The 24,619-nt window shown below is 36.2% G+C and overlaps 1 protein-coding gene across 3 annotated transcripts in view; it reads left to right on the top strand.

The window, feature by feature from the left end:
- The window catches only part of MYO16 (myosin XVI), a 403,249-nt gene that overhangs the window by 206,312 nt on the left and 172,318 nt on the right, over positions 1–24,619 (top strand). For all 3 annotated transcript variants that reach the window (XM_074859294.1, XM_074859293.1, XM_074859292.1), the window contains exons 11-13: positions 7,614–7,724; positions 9,835–9,900; positions 13,326–13,453. In XM_074859294.1, the coding sequence (XP_074715395.1) occupies positions 7,614–7,724; positions 9,835–9,900; positions 13,326–13,453 (305 nt within the window). The remainder of the gene's footprint in view (positions 1–7,613; positions 7,725–9,834; positions 9,901–13,325; positions 13,454–24,619) is intronic.

Below are 24,619 nucleotides of genomic sequence, written 5' to 3'. Positions count from 1 at the left end.
AATTTTCAGAGATGATATTTGCAAATAACACATTTTTTTTAAATTTTATTCCACAACTTGTGAAGTAAAATTTATATTTAGTGCTCATATCAAAGGAAAGCTTCGAACAACTCCTTCCCACTATTTCTGCCTCTTGGATATACTAATTCTAATGAATTTCACTATCTTTTCGTCTTACCAGTTGCATTCCAAACTACATTCAAAGTAAGCATGTCCTGTTGAATTTTTCAGTAGGATATGTGGAGTCATTACTTGGATTTTATGATCATATATTATTGAAATAGATCAGCATGATATTTTGTATGCTTTGTGTCAGAAATATCATACATTCTTAGGCAATATGGCATGCAGATTAGGCCTTTATTGGGGGATCAGAGAGAAAAATTTCATCTTATTACATCTGAAACATACATTTTTAATAGAGAATGCTCGCAACTTTTTTGGCTTTGAGAAAACTAACAGCTCAAATTTGCATGTAACCTCATTTTTTTTAATTGCAGAAATGATAAAAAAGATCCTTAAAATATTGTTTCGCGTTAAGATTTTCATTACACAAAGCATAGGAGGTGGAGATCAAATGGTTACATTGATAAAACATTTTGAGTCTCTCTTGGCTTGTGTTAACTTTTTCCTAGGTAAAAGATGTTCTTTGATCATTTGTAATGTTAAGGTCTGTGCTGCCAAACAAAGAAAGCAGTATGAATAATTTCCAGAATTTTGTCATAGCTGGGAATTTCTCTTCCTCTCAGCTGGGGAGGATATTTTTTTGATAGCAGATTGAAGTTACTGGCCTGGAATTTAAGTATGTGCTTCTTGCTACAAACAAATATAGATTAAATATTTTCTTTTTCTTAATTGGATCTTTTAAAAAAAATATATTTTGTCTTTGTCTTATAATTCTTGTTTACATATTGTTGGCCATATGAACTGTGTGATAGAGTATCCCCTGATGCCCTTTTTATTGTTCTAGTGTCACTTACCACATACCCAAGGGACAATCGTGTATATCTTATTATTACACATAAGAACTAGAATGAATACTTATTTCAGTAACACAAGTATGTAAAAAAATAAAAATCATTAGAGATTATTATATGAGCAGATTGTGAATGCTGTTAAGTGTATGTAATTTAAATGAGTAAATAGGAATCTTCATTGTTAGCATTACAAAAATCTAAAGAACTAATAACTTCCAGAGGCATAGTTATACTGGAACTTATGCTGCATTTATGGCTATTTTTCTTCTATGTCTCATAAAATATGTATCATGCAAACAGTATGACAGCCAGATACATTCATTGAGGTGAAAAAATAGAGAAAACTCATCTGTATGCTCAGAAAAGTTGATGAGAACAGAATTTGAAGGTGCCCACAAATAAGTTATTAATACTGTAAATAATGTTTACTACCAAGTCAAATCAGTTGTGAGTTTAAGGCATTTAGAGTTTCTTATTTCTATGTGATTTATTTACTGAGCTGTGAATTTTAATGCAAAGAGTCTGTTAGAAAATGCTGAATCACCAAATCCTAAACGTCATAGAAAAAAAAAGGTTGATGGAAAAAGATTTTGACTCACTTAGGGTTTAACTGAACACTTCATATCTCTAACCACCTATCTATAGAGTCAGCATCTTTGGCTATACCTAGATTATGAAATAAAAACAAACCAGGGCTTGTTCTCTGGCTTAGGGCTATGTGGGATGGGTCAGTGCATATCCATAAGACAGAACTCTTCTCCCTCAAAAGATGGGGCCATGCCCAAACAGCCTATGGGAAATGTTGACATGTGACCTGAATGATATCCAGGTATTATCTGCATGAGTGGTAGCTTGACATGAGCCAAGAATGTACGAGGATGTGTGCTAACTGTCCAGAAAATATGGAGATTCCCAGGGCAAATCCAAAACCTTCTTTTATTTACAAATTAAGACATTTGTCTCTAGCCTAGTTTAGGTTTAATCTTTATAGAGATAGATTAAGAGAAGCTCATTCTCTGGCACAGGTGTTCTGAGTTTAGATAGCACACAAGGGAGTATAGTGAAGACCTATGCCTGCTTTGTTGCTGAAAGCCAGGTGAGTACACTAATAAGGGAAAGAGGCCATAGGCTTCTGTTTTTCATCTGTTTTCCCTCTACAAGACACTTAAAAAAGTTCTTGGAATTCTTTTGTTCATTTTCTTCTATTCCAATGTACATCATCAAAAACAAATGTCAAAATGTAATTTACTTTTTTTTTTGCCAAGTGGAATTCTTGTTTTCTAGCCAGCCTTACATCCAATTGCCATGATTAAAAACAAAAAGAGCAAGAAATGCCATCTTCTGTGTGACAGAAAAATCTGCATTCACTTTAATGGGGTGAGGAGTAAACCTCTAGAATAGGTAGACAGGAAGACAGATATAGCAGGTAACCTGTGTATGTTTGTCTTGTTTGAAACTCCTGTTCTGAAAATACAAATATTTTAAGAAGAAAGTATTTTAAATAGACAGGAAAAAGGAGAATAGTTACAGTAATATTTTGATAGACTTCACCATTTTAAAGTACATCTCTTCCAAAAAAGATGAGTCAGTGAGATGAGGACTGTGGGAAGGTACATTGTGAAATTTTCAGCTGGCCTATTTCAGAGATTACATGTTGGAGTAAGTACATTTTACATGTACATGTAAAAAACAATCATTACATTATCTAAGTCTAGTAAATAATCTCCTTGAGATACTTCTTTGCATTTGTATATTTATTGCTTTTTGGACTTAATGGAATGAGAGGTGTTTTTTCACAATTGTTATGGTGAAAGAAGGAAACAGAAAGCATCATTAAAGTGTGATTTGGCATTGCTGCCTTCTTGTCCTTGTACATCTATGCAGCTAGTATATCTAGAGCTACTGTTACAAGGTACTTTTTCCTTACATTTTTTATGGGTTGCTACTTCAACTGTCTAGTTCAACATCTGTTGCATATGGAATGCAGATTATATGCTTCCCTTCCATGTTTTAGTGGGTGAGTGGAAAAACATTGAAAAATCTTCTGCTAATATTCATGCTGTTACATGAATATGACGTTTACATATACCATTTTAGTTGTCAACGTTTATTGCCTGTTGGTAGACCTAATTAATAAAAAAAAGGAGACAGTTTTCTGTGAGGAGTTTGCCTGTTTCCTCATATACTTGTTTTAAGCATTATTTTCTACTGAATGTATCTGTCTTAAGAGGAATAGTAAGGAAATTTTTAAAGACTAAAGCAGAAGTTTCCAGATTTTTCCAGTCACTATGTTAGTCCCAAAGTGGAAGTTTTTTGCAGTCCCTAATATTATTGTGAAAATCTCACAGAATCACAGAATCATATAGGTTGGAAAGGACCTTGAAGATCATCTAGTCCAATCTTTAACCTAGCATTGGCAGTTCCCAACTACACCATATCCCTCAGCACTATGTCGACCCGACTCTTAAACACCTCCAGGGATGGGGACTCCACCACCTCCCTGGGCAGCCCATTCCAACACCTAACAACCCGTTCTGTAAAGAAATACTTCCTAACATCCAGTCTGAACCTTCCCTGGCACAACTTGAGGCCATTCCCTCTTGTCTTATCACTCATTACTTGGTTAAAGAGACTCATCCCCAGCTCTCTGCAACCTCCTTTCAGGTAGCTGTAGAGGGCGATGAGTTCTCCCCTCAGCCTCCTCTTCTCCAAACTAAACAACCCCCATTCCCTCAGCTGCTCCTCATACGACATGTGCTCCAGACCTTTCACCAGCTTCATTGCCCTTCTCTGGACATGCTTGAGTAATTCAATGTCCTTTTTGTAGTGAGGGGCCCAAAACTGAACACAGTCATCGAGGTGCGGCCTTACCAGTGTTGAGTACAGGGGCAAGATCACTTCCCTGTCCCTGCTGGCCACGCTATTTTTGATACAGGCCAGGATGCCATTGGCCTTCTTGGCCACCTGGGCACACTGCTGGCTCATGTTCAGCTGGATGTCAATCAACACCCCCAGGTCCCTCTCTGACTGGCAGCTCTCCAGCCACTCCTCCCCAAGCCTGTAGCGCTTCTGGGGGTTGTTCTGGCCGAAGTGCAGCACCCGGCATTTGGCCTTATTGAAACTCATACAGTTGGCCTTAGCCCATCGCTCCAGCCTGTCCAGGTCTCTCTGCAGAGCCTCCCTACCCTCGAGCAGATCAACACTCCCACCCAACTTGGTGTCGTCTGCAAACTTACTGAGGGTGCACTCAATCCCCTCGTCTAGATCATCAATAAAGATGTTAAACAGGAGTGGCCCCAAAACCGAGCCCTGTGGGACACCACTCATGACCGGCCGCCAACTGGATTTAACTCCATTCACCACAACTCTCTGGGCCCGGCCATCCAGCCAGTTTTTTACCCAGCAAAGCGTGTGATCATCCAAGCCTCGAGCAGCCAGTTTTGCCAGGAGAATGCTGTGGGAAACAGTGTCAAAGGACTTACTGAAGTCGAGTAAACTACATCCACAGCCTTTCCCCCATCCAATAAGCAGGTCACCCTGTCGTAGAAGGAGATCAGGTTTGTCAAGCAGGACCTGCCTTTCATAAACCCATGCTGACTGGGCCTGATCATCTGATTGTCCCACACGTGCTGTGTGATGGTACTCAGGATGAGCTGCTCCATCAGCTTCCCAGGCACCGAAGTCAAGCTGACAGGCCTGTAATTTCCCAGATCATCCTTCCGACCCTTCTTATAGATGGGCGTCACATTGGCCAGTTTCCAATCTGTTGGGACCTCCCCAGTCAGCCAGGACTGCTGGTAAATGCTGGAAAGCAGCTTGGCGAGCACCCCAGCCAGCTCCTTCAGCACCCTCGGGTGTATCCCATCTGGTCCCATAGACAAAGCTATTACAAGAAACAAAAATGTGATAACAGCTATAGCACTTGAAGTAGAGAAAAGAGTAAAAGTGTGCCCTCCATAGATAGAAGGTACTGCAGGACTCTGGGACTCAACAGAAGCTGAGATCTTGCAAGCCCTGCTTACATATACCTTTCCTCTGTGAGGAGCTACAGCTTCATACATAGAATCATAGAACCATTTAGGTTTGAAAAGACACTTCATGAAGTCCAACCATAACACTGCAAAATCCACCACTGAACCATGTCCCAATGTGTCACATCTACATATCTTTTAAATACCTCCAAGGATGGTGCCTCAACCACTTCCCTGGGCAGCCTGTTCCAATGCTTGATAACCCTTTCAATGAAGAAATCTTTCCTAATATCCAATCTAAACCTCCTCTGGTGCATGTTGAGGCTGTTTCCTCTTGTCCTATCACTTGTTGCTTGGGAGAAGAGACTGACACCTGGCTACAGCCTCCTTTGAAGCAGTTGTAGAGAATCATAAGGTCTCCCCTGAGCCTCCTTTTCTCCAGGCTAAACAACCCCAGTTCCCTCAGCCACTTCTCATAGGACTTCTTCTCTAGATACTTCACCAGCTTAATTTAATTTATTACATGTTATGTACTATTTCTTAGAATTAATTTTGCTCTATTTTGCAGTTTCTTTAGTGATTAAGCTTGTGTCTCATCATTCACTATTGGACTTGGACAAAGACAAGAGTAGGTTGAATTAAGCAAGTGACTGAAAACCAAGTATAGTACTTGGCAATTTGTTTGGACTGTAAGAAACTGCATATTAGGATAGCTGAGGCCATAAAAAAGCTTGGAAACTAAGAAAAAATGTCCTAAGTAGTATGGCATGAGTCAAACTTGCATTAAGTACAGATAAAAGAAGTGGCTCTTCAGTTTTGTTTTGTGCTGATGTGAGAGCAGTCATCTTTTGACAAACACCTTGAACCCACAAGAATATTTAGTGTAAAATGAAGTGCGAAGTTGATATTCCACAATCTGTATTTGTATTTCTCTACTTGTAGACTAGAGAAGGCTTCAGGGTTTTGTAACTTCATTTGTACCATGCCAGCGTATGAATATGAGTAAAGCTGGTGAAATATTTAAACAGGAAAAAATATTTTTTTTTATGTCATAAGGGCTGGCGGTTCTGTGGTTGTGATGTCTGGTGTGCATCATTTCTTCTTGGTAAAATAGAAGAGTAAGAAATGCCATCTCTTTTATGACTGTTCATTGAATATTTTGATACTGTTATTCAATATTGCTATTTTTAGAAGAAAAATATTGATAAAGTCAAAGATCTATGATTTAGAAAAGATACAAAATCACATCTAATTCACCCTGCTTGTTTATGCCTACAAACTTCCCAGTGTTTGCTCATGGTTGCCTAAACATTGCATGTGAATGAGTGCATGTATGTTTCAAGAATCTTGAAACATTAAAAAGTCAAGAGATTTTCAGTCTTATTTCATTAAGATTAAATTCTTCAGCAATATCACAGTGGAGCTCTGACAAATGCAGAAAGAGAACCCAGTGTCGTGATTTTTGAACTAGACCTTGAACCTATGGAAACAATGGAAGTTTAGTAGTTTGGGATCAGATCCCAGTATTAAACACCAGTATCCATAGTCTTTGGGGTCTTCTCCTAGCCAGAAGCACACTCCGTGTTCCCTCCAAAATCTCCCAGTCTGCTCACTGCTCCTGTCCCTGACTTCCTGCCACATGCCACTGCCAGAGACTGAGGATGCTGAGTTGTTCTCCAGGAAAGGGCAGCGTCTGCTTTTTTCCTGAGCCTTCATCTTAAGCAGAAAAATGAAACAAAGAAGTTTCATCTTCACTGTCCATACTCAAAAGATACACTGAGAGAGTATTCTAGTAAACTCTGAACAAACAATTCAAATAATTCTACCATAGCTCACATGAGAGTTTTCTGTTTATAGATATTCTGCTGACATGCAAAAATGTTTTTCTTTGGGCTGACATAAAAAAGAAAACCTACATTATAAGTGTAGATCATAATTTATAAGCACACTGCTAATGTATCAATGTTTATTTTGTCTTTAAGCAAATTTCTATAATCACTGATTCCTTGTTCTTCTGTCTCCTATTCTGTCTTTTGGAATTTTTTTATTTACTTTGCCTTGCAGAGCTTATCTTATTCCTCCTAAATCTCAAAAATGTTAAGCTCATTTCATTCATCAGTTTTGGCTAAAGTAGCTGCTTCTGAATCTCTTCTGGTCTCCTTGACAACATGGTTCCCACTTCTTATTAACTTCCTTCTATTCTGCAGGAAAAATTCTAATAGAATTTAAATCCTGTATGATGAAAAGTAGTATGAGAGCTTTGTTAAATACTGGGCAATAAATAGTTTACAAGTGCACTAGCTTTTATAGTCTTGATTTCTTCTGCCATAAACATTTAATGAAGAGAGCAGGAGAACTGCTTTTGAGCTGGAAATCTTTATGGGTTCAGGGATAGCAAATGGCACTCTAGTAGGTGTCTGTGTTCTTAAGAGCCCATCAGACTCATGCAGGTATGTACCTTAACGTTGATAATAATTTTTGATGTTCTTCTCTTACTTAAGATTAAGGATGTGCAATTGTTTAGGAGGAGTGACAACTTTCCAGTTTCCTAATGCATTTTTTTCCATAAATTCTAGTGATCTGGGTTTATACTTTAGGTTAGAGCATTACAGTACAGAACAATAGGTTGTAAACTTACTTTATTTATCTAATTTGTGTTTTCTAGATCAAGCTAATGCCTCCAGCTCCAAATGATGACCTGGCTTCTCTGAGTGAGCTAACAGACAGCAGCCTGCTTTATGAGATTCAGAAGCGTTTCAATAATAATCAGATATATGTGAGTTGCTATTGACCTATTAACAGTAAGCTTTCAAAAAAGAGCAAATAAGAGAATAGAAAAATATAATTACTGTCATAACTACTGGACAGTAACCAGTCTCGGACCCATGACTAATATTTAAATGGATCAGGACATACGTGTGTGTAAGCCCTGCAATTTCTCAAGTTTATATAGGAAAAGCAGAAATAAAAAATGGAATAACACTTCAGATAGGTTTGGATACAATTTATGTTTGTTTATTTTACAGAGGAAGAGTATTGGTATAGAGCACATGATTACTGGGAATTTAAAATGAATTTAGATTTAAAAAGCTTAGAATTCAGCATGGGAGATTTAATTAATCATTATCTCTTCCTATATTACAAAAGTAATTCTCTATATTGTAATGTCAATCATGTAGATTAAATTAAATAATCATAGCAAATTTTTGTAAAGCAGGTTTTTCTGGTTATGCCATAGTAAATCTGGGAGGCAACCAGTTAGGCATAGATTACTTCTGGAGAAAAATCTGCACTTGAAAATTGTTGTATCCCTGTTCATATCTTATTCATAACTTATTTCTAACTTACTGAACAGCTGAGTGGTATGTTAATGTGAAACATGCAAATTGTTTTTAAAAGTATAAGTTGATTGCACTGTTTAGACTAAAGGAATATGGGGAATTGGCATGTTGCTGTGTGTTGCTGTGAATACTTTTGAGATTATGGGAACTTCAATTCTAGTGTTACAACATTCAATAATAATAAAAATTCTGGGTTCTAGAATCATGGATCAAATCCTATTTTATTATGAGTATTTCTTTTGCTTTATCTCACTTTCAAAGATGTCAAACACAGATAACTTTAACTGAATTCAGGAGGATCCACAGATACTTAGTATTTATAAGAAGGAAGTATTTTGTTTTAAAATACTGAAGAGTTCACCTAAGAGGATCTCATACCCTCCTCTGGCATTCTCCTTAGCTTAATGGAAATTTATGTGTAGTGATCATTAATATTCTGCTCAACAGCAGCCATTGTGCTTTGGTAGAATGTCAGCATCAATGCTGAATACCCTTGCATCTTGGGGTGATTTGGTTCTCAAACTTAAAAGGAAAAGTACTTGGACTCCAATTCCAAACCCAAATCAGCCTTAGTGCGGAACACTTCCTGTTTCATGTTTTGTGAAGCTTAATAAACTTCTATTCTGCAGGAAAACCCAACAGTGAAATTGAGGTGGGTGAGAGAGAGGAAATAAATTCCCACATTTCAGAAGAAAAAAGTACATTTGCTATGAAAGGCAATATTTTCTGTCTCCCCAAATCAAAATGCTTCATTTTGAAAAAGGCAGCATGACTGGGACTGTTTACATGATGGTTTGCTGTCTGACCTCTTCAAAGACAGGGGTCTGGCATTTTTGCATTTGAAGAACATAATACAGCAGCAGCTACTTATGTAGAGTGAGAAGTATAACAGCAAGGGTGACCTACAATCTTATACTTCAGTCCATCTTTCATACATGAGTGTTTAAATATGAAATTATAAAATCTTGGCACCTTTGCAATCAGTGGATGGTTTGCTATTTTTCATATAGCCGGAATTTTTTTCTATATGCATGTACATATGTTCATATATACATACACATGCATAGATACTTATATATGTATCAATTGCTCTGTCTTATCCCACAAGCAACATATTGTAATGTATCAATTATGGGTAATCAATATAGCATTTCTAAATTATGTCATCTATCCCATAAAAAATTGTTTGAGGAACTTGTTTATGTGGTAGGCATGTCATTTTTGTAGTTTAACAAGTGGTAAATTACAAATTAACTTTCAAATAATCTACCAATAATATATGCAGTGCAATTCTTCTACGCATAATTTTCCATTATGAAGAACTCAGTTTTATTACAAAAAGAATAATTAATGCTGTCTGAATTGCAAATTTAGATCTCAGTTTAAAGTTAAGAAGTTAAAAGCCCAGAATTTGCAAATTATGTTTAATACGTTGATAGCTAGATTTAAGAAGCTTTGCCAGAAGTCCTTTCTGGAAGAAAGCCATTAGCCTCCTTAAAGATTTAATTTATTGCTTAATAAAGCAATTATATCTTCTTTTTTCAGACCTACATTGGTGATATACTGTTGCTTGTTAACCCATTTAAGGAACTTCCTATTTATTCTACCATGGTAAGCATTCTTTCTTTAAAATGTTACAGTATGTATCTTTTCAGTGGATTCATATAATTCATGTGGCAGGCTAATTGACTAAAATTAATTAACATATATGTCCTTTTCTATGTTGGGAGCATCGTAGTTTCAATATTTTAGGAAATTTTTAAAAATTTCTTCCAAGATACCACTGTTTTTGCTGTATCTTATTTATAAACCAGCCATCTTGCTAATATTTTGTGTGAGCAGTAGCACTTTCGATTGTTTAAAAGTAATTCTTGATGTATAACATGACCTTGATGGTTTCGGCCACAGTCAAACTTGCAAAAATAGACACATACTTCATGCAGTGGTTGTTTGAGTTCACACCCCCCCTGCCCAAAACACGATTATGGAGATAACAACCTTAATGGTGCAGAAAGGCTCAAAATGGCTGCCTGTGCGCCACATCAGACCACTCAGTTCAGACATGGTACAGGCAATGAGTGCGAAGTGCTCGGCATGAGCTTAGCACTACACTGGGGCAGTCGTAGGGATGCAGCTTGTGTTGGGCACAGGCAGTGTATGGGCAAATGGACTTGAGTGCGTGTGTGCACTGTCATGCACAAGGCCTCTTAAGAAGTGCTTCAGGTGTTTCTGTCTTGAATAGTAGTACCCTTATCTTTCTAATCTTTCACTTATGAGACAGACTAGTTATTTACAAGGGGTTTACCGTTTCAGTACCTAGACACTGATAGTAACGTAAGTGGACTTTGTAGATCAGTGGGAGCAACATAAATTCAAACAGTTTAATCTCTCCTCCGTCTTCACTCAGCCATTTTAGAGACAGTGTTAAAGTAACTATTAATTTACTTCTCCCCCTCCCTGTTATTTTCTTGTTGATGCACTGAGTTCACATTACTGCACAGAGATCAGGCTCCCTGTTGTGCTAGGGAGTGTTCAAATATGTTTATTTAGTTTACAAGAATTATAAAGGGTTCAAAATTTGGTAAACAAATTGTAGTCTGTGGCTGTTTGCTATGTCATGTAGCTTTGTGTGTATCAGTAGTAAATTTGAAAGAAAATTGCTGTGACATTCCATGACAGGAGCAGCAGATTCCAAGCTGGAAGTCTAAATTTAGTTTCTGGAAATGGAAATCCATCATTCCCAAGGTTTTAGATGATGGTATTTTTCCTGTCACTGTGTATGTTACGTGAGATACATGATTTTGGGCACCAAGAGAGAACTGTAAAGAAAAAGAATTTAGGTGGTGGGCTTACATATTAAAATGTTCCCTGAATGTTTGCTGCATCTTCTCTTGACCTGTCTGTAATAGATCTATTTTACCAAGTTTAGCATGAGACACATCTTTTCCTGTAATTGTTTGGGTCTCCTTGGATGATCTTTGCTTTTACTCCATCATTGTTATCTTCATGGTATTGTGCATTAGGTCATTATTTCCCGGATGATTAAAAAAACATGGTTGCAAAGTAGCTTTATTTTCTCTGTTTTTGAAATGCTCAAATATGCTGTAGAAACTTAGCTGGTATTCTATTGAAGTCTGTAAGTGTTAGATGGTCTGTATATGAAAGTAATAAAAATTGATTATGTCAATTCCTCAGTAGACACTGACGTGCTATATGATGTTCCTCATTAGTTAGAATTTTTGTTTCAGGCATGTGGTTTGTTAGCTGTCAATAAAAAAGAATGAAAAGATGTATTGGGCATGATACTATTTCTAAAACCAGGATGAAACAAGGAAAAGATTATTATGTACATTTTTCAATAACAGCAACACTGGGTTTTCTTCTCTTTTTTAAAAACACTTTTCATAACATCTCAGCAATCTGTATTTTGTTATCCTGTATTGACCTCCCACACTTAGTTCCAATAGAATAATTCCAAAATAAATCTTTTTATAAGCAATTATTCACTCTGAGATGACATAAAGAATCATACATTAATGGAGACTGATATACACTGCTTCGTATGTAATTGAATGCAATTGCTAGATGATAATATTAATGCATTTTTACATGGAAATATGCTGTACTACACTATACATTATAATAGCACTATACTACTAGGAACATGCAGATATCACTTTGAAGGCATCATAGTAACTGTTTGTAGAAGTGCTTGTGCTACAGTCATCCTGCTTTGTTACATTTGTGCAGAATTTACTTGTGTCTGATTAGGGCAAATATGTTCCTGAAGTTCATGTGTTAGAAAAATATGTAAACTTGCAAAATGCAACATTATTCAATGAGCATAAGTGTGTGAAAGTTTTTCTTTCTCCTTTGTGACATGCTGAAATGATTCCTTGAGAATCAGTGTGGATTTTATCTTGTTTAGTCTGGTAGCTTGAAAGGCCGGAATGAGAATAGGGATGTATTGTGGAGGAATCATTCAGCCACAGAGTTCTAGATGCCCCAAGATTCAACAGTTTAATATCTAAATAATTAAGACAGGCATGGGACAAGAAAGGGTTATAGGTACCTTATTAGTTTGGAGAAAGGAGCAAATACAAAATGGCACTGTGATAGAAAGGCTGTTAGAGAGAATAGTTTGAGAAAAGAGGACATGATGGAAAGGAGGGGATTTGGTTAAGTGATAGTATCCAGTATCATTCTAGATGCTTCCTAGTGTTCCAATTGTACCCCAGCTGCCATGGGTTTCTGTATAGCCTTTGTTAATTTTCTAAACCCATGAGAAGGTCTGATAAAAGCTAAATTAAAAGGTAGGTAAAATGATTTATTTAAGGATATTTGTAAAATGGTATGGTGTTTCTGCTCACAATCTAAATCACATTCTGTATTTTCTTTATTATATTTATTTATTCTGAAAGAACAGAATTGTAGATATTAGCAGACTACCTAGTTTTTCAAAAATCTGCTTGATATTAGCTGAAAGAGCATCAGGATATCCTCAGAAAAAAATGAGGTTTCAGTAGCAGATAGTTGCTTCTACTCATACTTAAGCTTTAAGGATAGTACACATTGCTAGCTATGTGTATCACAGAAGTTATTCTATATTACAGAGAGAGTATTTGTGGGAGACTACCCTGTCATGTAATAAATTATTTAGTTTAGAACTTAAGCCTTTGATTTTAACTCTTCATGGAAATATTCCACTTTGTAAAATTTTTAAGTCAAGACATTGAAGAACTATAAACATGAGGTGTAAAAAAGTAACTTACTAAGTCTGGTTTTACTCAATGCACAAACCAGTATTGTTGAGTCCTCTAGGTATGTTTAAATTTGTATCTTAATTAGATCTTCAGTGCTTACAGCTCTGTTTTCTTTAGTTAAAATCTTCATAGATACTGTGATAGTACCACATATACATACAGAGATTCTGTTCATGATGCTTAGAAAGCTTTAAAAAAAGACCCGGGATTAGGGGGGTGAAACATAATTAGTGTGAAATGTATTGATCATGTTAATTTTCTACAATTTTTCAGGTCACCCAGCTTTATTTAAGTAACTCTGGAAAATTGTGTTCCTCACTTCCCCCACATATATTTTCCTGTGCTGAAAGAGCTTACCACATGCTATTCCAGGAGCAGCGTCCCCAGTGCTTTATCCTCAGGTGATAATTTATCTTTCTAATAACTAACTTGTGACTCCTGCCTTTCAGCTGTTTCCCCCAGGACTCAGCAGTTGTGATTTCCATTTTATTTTTGTCTCCAACTGATTCCTTTCTGTGTACTGATCTCTGTATCATACATTAGAGCAAAATAGAACTGAAAAAGGTTTAATTACATCTCAAGTTCATAAATTTTCTTGGGGAATTGCCACTCCATCTAGTTGCATCTAATTAGGAAGAAAGAGTTAATGGTAAAGAATTCAAAACTGCTGTGTGTATTTGCTAATATTGCATGGATAAGTGTTAGAAATAAAATCTGATGACAATAAAAATGGGAAGTCCTTGACTAAATTATAAACCTCTGAGTTGGAGCACCTGTATTGGAGATTCCACTCTGCCTTACATGTTTGTGAGGCCATGAGCTTGTTATTTAGCTCTCCAATTTCAAAATGGACTTTAACCAGTTCCTTTATTCACAGTGTTGTTTCAATGATAAATAACTTCAAGCTTGTGAATAAATGTATTAGAAATCTCCAGTGAAACAGAGTTTCATCCAAATATCCTGGTTTTATAATGGTGAAACTTTCAATTCACTTGGAACTTTTAATCCCCAGATCTGTCAATCCCTTTTCTTCCTTCACCCTAGGTGAAAGCAATGGTTCTGGTGAATTTGGTGTAGTTGCTCAAGGAAATTTGTTGTTCAGTCTTGTCACTGTGACAATTGCTGTTGGCTGAAATATTGGCAAGGGTTTGCAGAACTTCATGGGAGTTGGGGGAAAAAAAAAAGGTTGATTTTGATTTGGACAGGAATAAATTCTGATCCTTTTGATAAATCTTGTAATTGCTCTTGAACTACCTTTAATTATAAGAAAATTGAATACTAGGCAATAGAGAAGATATGATACTCAGAAGGAGCTAATAATGCTGTTTTAGAGTTACACAAGTTAAGATGAACACATAAATACATTCATGTATCCGTTATGTATCCATTTATATCACATTCTATTTATGTTGGTACAGACTCGGGTGAGTATTTGGAGTTCTGTATATTAAGTCTTCAAATACATCTGAATATTGTAATGAAATATTTCTTTTAAAAGCACAGTTTATAAAAAAGCATAGTTTATAGGTTTCTAAATTATAAATTTATAAATTAATTATGTGTGGAACTGACTCTTGATTGGTTGAAATAAACAATAACCTTTTTATAACCTAATTTATAACCTATTTATTTATCCAGTGAACAGTGACATTTAAGAAGAGGTGCAAGCAATATTAGAAAATCATTACTGTGTGTTCATATTATCTTCTCTTAAATATTAACTCTTGTTTAGGTATAATAATTTTGATAAAATAAGAAATATCCTAAAGCACCGTTTTCATAATTTTCTTCAAAGTAGAAACTTGGGACACTGCTAATTGATTAATCTTTGTGAAGTTGCCTATAAGTGTAGACAGAAAAGAAGCAGAAAATAGTATTTACTAACACTTCAAGAGAAAGAATAACTGCCAGGTTAAATATTGTATAGTATTACACAAAGAATATTGTATTAAATAATAAATGGCTTTGATATCAGGGAATAGTTGCTACTGATGATTTCATATCAGGATGTCAAGGCATGTGTTAAGCCCCACTGTCCTGATCCCTGCCCAGCCCACTGTAGCTTATTATATAGCAGTGACCTGATGGAGAACGTGACAAGAGAGTGCTCTGTTGATAGCATTAGCACTTGGCAAGACATTTGTGTATCACATCAAGGCAACCCATAGATATGCAGTCCTAAAGTTGTGAAAATGGAAGCTGAAAGGAAAGCATCTGGTAATTTGGAACAGGAGATAAGTATAGCTGCAACTTAACACAAACATCTAGAAACAGTTCTTTTTAAATACCTTTCTTCTGCTAGCACTAAATGAGAAGACAGAAGGGAATTGAGGTCTTTTAGAAGTTCATAAAAAAGTATTAAAAATGGGGTATTCTCATTATATTAGTCCTTTTGTAGAACCTAAATAATTAATGTCTGGAAAGTAAATGTAATATAGAAAATTTCCATTGTTTTTCTGACAATAATAATAATAATCTGAAAATTATCTGTGATGTAACTCAAGTTATTCATCTGTCACCTGACGTGTGTGTGTGCATGAACGTGTGTGTGTGGTCAAAATGGATTTCTTCTTTCTTGCTATTTCAGCTGTAAAACAACATTAGCTATCAGCAAGAGAATGTTCTTCTACCACTGTAAGGGATTATTCATTGGTTACATCTGTGCTAATAAACAACATGGAGCAGGGCTTATTTTCTGGCCTTGAGGGCATGTGGTATAACATCCAGTCAGATTTTCTTTGATTTTTCACTTGAAGTCTGTGGAGAAGTTTTCAAGATCCCAGTTTCATTTCCTATCAGAACCAAGTAACTGCAGTTCTGCAGTTCTGAAATACTCCAATTTTCTGTTTTACTTTGTTTTCTCCAGCCTCTCTTATCAAGCATACTCTTCATTCCTCAGTAAGAAATTCTGTACATGTTTGGCCTATGGTCTGTAATTTTAAAATACCTTCAGTTATAAAGCTGAGTTGTGGATACATTTCTATGCATATGTGTGCGGTGCTATGAGTGCACCTAGTAACATATTTTAGAAGTAAAATAATACACTTCCCTCTAATGTGGAATCACAGGCTGAATGAAGATGGGGAAGCTCAGAGAAGCTCTCCATAGCTAGAAAGGCTATTTCATATAAGTGCTCAGAAGGAAGGAGATAGTGGATGAACAAGTGAAAAGGACATACAGATCCATGAGAACATTACACTGGAATAAGCTGGCTAAGAGTGTTTCTGCCCTTCTACCTTTGGCTGTTTGTTTCCTCATTTCCACACCATCCTTTGTGTTCAGGTGGTGGCAAGGTGAACTGGGCTGGAGAAATACTCTCAGGTCAGAATTATACCTGGGAGGGTGGTGGTGACGTTGAGACCTATTTTAAACTGAATCAGTTCTAAAGCCAAAATCCCCTAGAAGTGAAATGAGTTGCCAGAGCAGGACTTCAGGGCCCACTGGTTTTGGTAGTGGTTTTGGCTTAGACTAAATAGTTCCTAGAATCTCAGTACCACATTTGCTGCTGCTGTAATATTGGAATTTTTGGTTTGAGGTGTATCAGTGTGCCACATGTGAAAATAGCCACACCAAATTGGAAGGGTTTTAGTTTTGTTTGGTTTTATTAGTAGTAAATCCAGTGAAAGTAAATTATCCCCATGGGTCTGCAACTAATCTCAAGATTAAATTCTCTTGATAACTGCAAGATTTTGGCATACAAGCACTTTTGGAATTGCACACTGAGAGTACACTTTTACCTTCTGTTTTCATCATTAGCAAATGAAACATGATGCAATTATAGAATAAAACCCTCAAATCTATATTTATTTTCAGGTCTACTTTTAATTATAATAACACTTTCTAGTATAAGTAATTTGTTAGTATAATTTATAAACATAATTATGCTTTAGTTTTATTGTAAAGATTTTCCATGAGAAGAGGCTACCATTTTGTTATGATTTGATATGGAACAGTGATATTTAGTACCATATCAGTATTTTACTTTTCATGTGCAATTCTCAAAATATGTCTCATTTAACTATTAACTGCCAGAGAAGAACAAAGTGATGGCAGTATATATAACTCTCATTCAAATTCTTCCTGGAAAATTTGAGTTTTTTATAAACAGTAATTTCTTTACAGAATACTCTTATTGTCAGTACATTAAGCTACCCAGTATCTTTTCAGAAGGACTGGAAAGAATACCAGAAATGTACCTGTATTCATGTTAATCCCCTGTCATCTTCATCAAGCTTTGTAGCTTGTTTATTTTGTAGAGATAAATTTTATATTCTATTAATGTTTTTCAGTTAATTTTTTTTTTTGTGCAAAAGATTAATTACAAAAAGATACTCCACATGAATTTAGTGGCCATTATAATGATTCATTAATTACTCTTTTATTGGACACTTACTGCTGCTAATGAATTCTGCATGCAGTGTAACCTTTAATCATACTGTTTTTCTTAGTCTAGTCATTTTTGCCTCTCACATTTTCCCAAGAGATGATAATGAAAAGAGATGAAGGCACCTGAAGTTGTCTGAGTTGGAACTTAGCTCCCTAAGTCCAAAGCTATGGTCTTGAAACCATTGCTAAACTACCAGACTCTACTTTCTGACTATAAAGTGCTACTTCAATTTTCAGCCTGTGTGTGTGTTTGGGAGAGATTCATAGTTTCTGGCAGGGCAGAGTCTTACAGCACTATTTATTTCATGCTTAAGGCTAACTGGGATCCAGGAATTTGACATTTCTGTACCCAAGCCCCTTACAACAAACTTTCTCAAAGCATTGCTAACTCACATCAGTGAGATCAGAATCTTTATAAATTAGACATTCATCCATGAGCAGTTGTGCTTATTGTATATGATGATGCTCATAGCTATTGTAATGTTCTTTCTTTCTCATGCAACTTCCATCTGATTTTTGTTGTTTGTTTTTACTGGTTTTCTTTAGCGGCTTGTCTCTAGTGATATGTTTAGAGTAGAAGCTCTTCAGGGACAGATCATTTCTATATTGTATCCTTAGCCAGATATGGTTGGAGATTCCCGAATCCACACAAATGATTGTGATAATGATTGCAATTAAATACATGGAAACAGAGACTCCACCCTTTTCTTTGGGAATAAACAGAGTTTTGACAGTGAGTGCTCCTGTGATCACAGGGAAAAGATTTGTAGCTGAGATCTCCTGTGTCTTCCCCTTGAGCACAGAAATGAAGTCAGCACTTCTGTCATGAGTATGGCTGTTCTCAGAGTGCCATGCTACCTGTTATTTGCAGAAATAGCAGGAGCTTGTGCCAGATGAAGAAAAATTCTCCATTCCATAGTGTCATCACCTAATATTTACCTCTCCTCTTTTCTGTGCCTAAAGACACTAGGAATGGAGGTGTTCCCATCTATCTGTAGCATACAGAAGTTGGTGTATATCAGATGACCTTAAGACTGCTTAGTAGAAGGCAAGCTTTAAGACCAAGAGCAAGTCAAAGAAACATTTCCAACCAGCGGTTAAAATACAAGAAAAAAATCAAAAGTGAACAAAATGATCTATCAAATGTGAAATGTTCTTCCCTAGAAATGAGATTCTGTTGTAAGGTCTTGTTCACACGGGAAACAGATTTAGCAAATCTTGAATATTCCTATTGGAGCTGCTTTGAAGAGTTGCCCAAAAAACTGAAGACACCAATTCACAAACAGCAAATATCTATCTCCAAGGTATTTTCTTACAGATCTGGAAGAATACTTCTGTCCCTGTATATATCCTGGAGTTAACTTGGGACCGGACCAGTCTTTTGCAGGGAAAACTAAGTGTTAAAAATATCTTGTTCAAGTTTATTCTTTAATTTAAGGAAATCCATTGATTTGGAACTTAAATTACAAGGTATAGAGTGTTAAGGAACTTACTGCTCAGTTTAGTGGTAGAATCCCTATGTCTCCTGTTATATGATTCAGTTACAATGGGAATCTAGCATTGCCAAACTTGCTTCACAGTACGAGTTTGATTTCTGTCTCTTGTTGGTTGGACCTCTCTGTCATGTCAGCTCTCTGCTTTGTTTGCTTCATTTGCTTCATGCAGGTTGACTGGGTCTCCCCAAGCAGCAAAGAAGACAATGTAAAAAAAAAATCCTTTTTTAGTCTTGTAAAATGAATCTCCTGTTACATAAAATATCAGTGGCAAAATATTCCTGTAACTGTACAACTGCAAGCAGATCATTCAGTTTGCAGAGGCTGTGTATGCTGTATGAATGTACAGAAGGTAGACCAGGCAGAGGAACACTGAAGCATCCTCTGCAATGACAAAGCAGACAGTGCCCTATAATGTGTTAGGTGGACTACTCAAAACTGCACTCATACTTCTGTCATTGCTACGTTCTTTATAAATTGCATGTAATTAGGAATGTTTATTATAAAAATACTTATTAACCCCTAATTTATAAATACTGCTAGTGGAAGGGAATCGTCTGCAAACCCAGTGGCAACCCTTCTGTGTCAAAACTTTGTGTGTCCATGGTAAAAGCACATGCATCATCATGTTTTAAGAAGTTTTAGAAATGCACTTTAGACTTTACAATTTCCAGCAATGTTAAAACACTTGATTTTGCAGAACTTCCATAAAGTCCCATTTAAACTGTGTGAAGCTGTGTTTTCATCTTCAAATTTAATAAAAAACTTACTACTATTTCACATTAATGTTGCCTGTTTCAATTTTCTTTGTGACTTTGGCCTTTTCCTGCTGCTATCTAGTCCTCTAAACATCCTATTAAGTCTTTGCCACTGAATTGGTTAAAAAAGGGAAAAAAAAAAAAATCCATTTAAAGCTCTCAGCATGATCCAAATCAGTCTTTTCACCTTCTCTGTCTTTTCACACTTTACTTACTTTCTTGTCTTCTGAAGCTTTAATCTTTATTTCCTCTATGCGGTTACCATGTTAAAAGATTTTATTTTATTTTTTCAGTCACTTCACATCTAATCAAGTGGTCACTCTCTGAAATCGAGTGTTTTACAATAGGAAAGCATTTGGCCAAATTATGGAAGAGATTACTACCAGTTATTCAAATTACTTTTAGTTTACGGCAAGTCACTATCACTCATTTATGCTTAACACAAAGACCTGGCTTTGTATAAATCTTATATGGAAGTTACAGAATAAAATAACATTATGTTATGCTCTTAAATAACCAATAAGTGGACTTTTCATAATTAACTTCCTTCTGACTGCTATTCAGGGTATGAAAATGCATTAAGCACTGACAAGATAAGTGAGGAGCTGTCTAGGAAGCCTAAGTATAGTTTATAGGCTTGTTAAAAGCTAAGGATCCTTAGTCAGTCAAACCAATGGTTTATGGGATGCTGATGGCTAATCTGTTGAATCAAAAAATCTTAATGGATATATCAAATGAAATGTTATAATTTTGTATATGTTAGCAGTCGGGAATGTAAATATCCAATGGTTTTATTGTGATATAAATCACATTTTTAAGCCAGATGATCTGGAACAGAGAGAAATCCTTGTCTTTTAAAGTGGAACACCTTGAAAGCTCTTGATTTCCTCAGTTTAGAGGCACCACAGGCATTCTGTTCAAGTTAATAATCTTTACATTTTAAATTATAATTCAATATATCATAAATGCAATGGGCTACTGCAGTGCAGTTATGGATTTAGACTTCCTATTTATAATAAAAATTATTTAGAAATACGTTTTCCTGTTTAGTTTAGTAATAGAATTTCCAACTATCATGCAGGGTTGTTCAGTTACACATGTCACTACTGATGATACAAAACACGTTATTTTGTATTTAGCAGTCTTACTTGCATGTATTTATTTCAAATCTAGAAACGTCAGTCATGCAGTAAGACCCAGTGTCTCACTTCTGTACTCTGCAAATTGGGAAGAAAGTAATTATTTTGCCCCCTAAAAGTTTGCAAGCTTACTCTCTCTTCCCTGGATATATCTTACTATCACAATGGAAATTTGGAGTAGTAATGCTCATGGTTTAGGGTGGTATAATAAGAGATTGGTTTCAGAAGTTCATACAAAACAGCACGCATATCTAATTAGCTCATCTAATCTTTCTTTAAAACTGGTGGAAATCTTATATGAACAAATTTTCTCAGAAGTTTTCCAGCATTTCTGTACTGCAGGAGTAGGTTTTTTAATTTGTTTTGTTAAGTATTCCTGCACTTCTCAATGTGGTACCTTTGGTCAGAATTGAAAATGAAACACAGACAATAAAATCCTGTCACTTATATGATCTGAAATGACAGGAACATTCCTCCTTTCATGTTTTATATCTTGTCATATTTTTCCCTAAACAGATGATTTATAGAATTTTTTTATACTGGAATTGACACTTGCTAAACAGTAATGATCCAGTTATCTGAATTCATAAAGATACAGACAAATCTGGCTCATATGCAGAAATTGAGGGTAAGCAAGATGCGCTTCTCAGTACTTTCAGGAAGTAATTCTTAAAAATGCCTGGCGTTTGCTGTTTTCTGACTATTTTAGCTGGGCTTTCTTGGTTAACTACTTCTACGTAATGGCACTGTCTGTTCCTCTCTAACTCCCCCCCCCCCCCCCCATAACTTTTGAACCCGTTGGCTGCTAACAGCCATGGTGGTCTCAGAGCTGGGGTGTTCACACAGGTTTTGTGGGTTTTGGGAGTCATCAAGAAGGCAGTTGTAACTCCAGCCACAGCTATTCTGAAAGGGAATAGCCAGGCAATTCGTGTGACTGTCCAGCAAGCACATGCTTAGCACTGACCTCACAGGCATGAATGGTGCCAATGACCCAGCTAGACTGGCACAAGGTAGCAGAAGAGCTGGATCATAATCCAAGTGCAGTGGATTTGCACAGTGTAGCTTCTTTCGTTCCCTTGGTTGTAGAACATCTTGTGTTCTTTGCTCTATTTGAATTAGATGTTTTCCTAACAATTTTAGATTTGAATGTTTTATTTCAAAACAGAGTTTATTTTTTCTTATTATTCATATTATTTTAAGATAGAGAGACTAGAGTCATAATTAATGTTGTATTAACAAAATATTAATAAATAAATAGTAGGAACCAGGCCCTCCATCAGGTAGTTATATAGGAAAGCAAGAAAGCCAAAGGAGGAATAAAATGAGAAAGCTTTGCAGAACTTGCCTAGAGCTCATGGTGAGCATAGGATTTCAAATTCTCTGTCCATTTTCCTTTCTCTTGGAGTACACTGTCTCTAACTCAACCTTCTTTACTCGTGCAATAAGCTTCTTTGCTTTGCCTGTTTCATAATGCCTTCTAAGGAAGTTTTACTGCAGAAGAATGCTTTTCTGCTGCAATGCTAACTGATCCTCCACCTTGATAAGGCAGTCTAACCAAAATTCATAAGAAAACAATGTTCATATTGTAAATTACATTTTGAAAAATATAGTGATGAAACAATTATTTAAAACAAAGAAGAGGAATTGTTCCCTAAGCAGAATTAAATTGTTCAAGCAAAGATATTGTGGACAATGGGGACATTACAAAAAATTTTACTCAGCCTCAAAGGAAATAGAATAAACAAGCTCTGGTTCAAGGTGCCAAATTACTTTTTCATTGTGGAATTACTTATTGCCTGAAATGTTCCAAACAATGGTATCAAGAATTAAAACTTTACCTAACATAGCATTTCTTTCTCAGTGCTTCAATGTGTATTTCACTAGGAGTGAACATAACCTTTGAAATGCACAGAACAACTAAGAGACATTATGTCTCTTTCAGCAGCCAAGTTCTAGTAAATTCTGACCCTGAACTCTAGCAAACACTTCAGCCAACAAACTCCTGTGACACTGCTGAACAAAATGTCAATCGCTGTAAAATTAACAGTTGAGCTGAGAGTGTCAAATCTTTGTAGCTGTGTCACAGCAATGTTTAGGAAACAGCAATCTTGAGAAGAAATATTCAATAAGGGACAGAAACTGTCTGCTTTGTGCACACTTGCGTGGTCCTGTGTTATCTGGGCCACAGGTTGCAGTGAAAAACAAAGCATATCTTTATTTAAAAAGTGAAACAAATTAACTGTTAAATAGGGAAACTCATGGCAAACACTCAAATTCCTTTCTTTAAGAAGGCATTTTTCCATTTTTAATCATAATTTGCATGCCTGCTATGTAATACTCAAAACCACTTGAAGGTGCATCAAACATTATTTTAGCATATCTTCTCCGCCCCCACCCCTTAAATTTCTGCAGTTGTGAGAAATATTTTTTGAAAAATAAACCCGTCCTGGTAATCCTGGAAAAGCCTTCTGTTAAAGAGGCTATTTTTGGCAGATAAGGTTGGGCCTAATCAAATAATAAAATACTACAACAATTTTTTAAATATCAAGTCTTGTTCAGTCCTCAGAATGATACAAATATTTATCTGCTGGATATAAAGGGCAGTGCACATTGGACAAGTTGTGAGTTGTTACAAACTATGACTTCAGATCTGATTTTCACACATAAATGAACACTTCTGCTCAATAGCATCATCTGTAACTTGTACTAAACTTCAGAGATGTTTCTTCAGAGAAGCTCCTTAACAGCTGAAATAACCAAAGAGCCACTGTTGCTAATCTTGTTGGTAACCTGTGGTATAGTGATAACAGGTTGCAGCTGTGATTTTGGATTAAGTATGTTGTGGAGGAGTGGAATTATTTCATCATCGTGACACACAGTTGCCAGTGGACTGGACAATGTGAGTGGGCAGTAGGAGGGGAGGTGCAAGATAGATTTATATCTGTCTGTAAGCTCACTGACTTTCTAGATAATACAGGCATAAGATCTGTAATTTGCAAGAGTATGAAATGTCTCTAGGGGAGGAGTATCACAGGACTAATGACCTGTTTCACTATTTTTCTGTTCCTGTTAGTGATAACAGGCAAAGGAACATGGAATTTGGACACTACTGTTATGAAGGGAGAAGGCTACTGCTACTTCTTAAGAACAGAAGCAGCACGGCACATTTAGCATTTGAAGAGTGAAGTTATCGTTAAGAGGGCGGAGATGCATGCAGATTTTAAAGGGTGACATCAAATATCACCTGACTTTTGAAACTCTTTCAGAAAGTCAGAAGGTGAAGGTCTGAGCAAGGGGTGCTGCACTTACAGAGCACTGTGTCAATTCTGTAGAGATACTAATTTTATATTAGCTGTGACAGTGACCTTCTTGACTTCACATGATTTCTTTTGTTATAAGACCTGGTTTAAATATCGCTTTGTGACCTATTATTTTAGGTATTTGTATAACATATATCCAGCTTGCAAACCTTTGCAGTCTTGGACCACGGACCTCCTATTGATGCCATTAGGAGTTTAAAGTCCAGGGTCAAACTCCAGCTCATTATAGAAACAGGCATGACATGGATAAAAGCAGTTTGATGCATCACATCTAGTAATGAGACATCTGTCTTGTCATGTAAGATTACAGTTTACCAGGCAAACAAATAAGATATTTGCTAGAGCTGAGTGTACGTCACATAAGAATTGAATAAGAGTAAATGATGCAGAGACCCCATCCCTGTCTGAGTATGAGGATCCTCTTTTGTTTCTTCCTTTATTTAATTGACTTCTCCTTTGAAGTGAGATTTG

The sequence above is a fragment of the Strix uralensis genome, chromosome 2 (assembly GCF_047716275.1).
Source record: "Strix uralensis isolate ZFMK-TIS-50842 chromosome 2, bStrUra1, whole genome shotgun sequence".
In the NCBI taxonomy this organism is placed as follows: domain Eukaryota; kingdom Metazoa; phylum Chordata; class Aves; order Strigiformes; family Strigidae; genus Strix; species Strix uralensis.
Note: the sequence above shows the minus strand (reverse complement) of the source record. Positions and strands in the feature narration are given on the sequence as shown.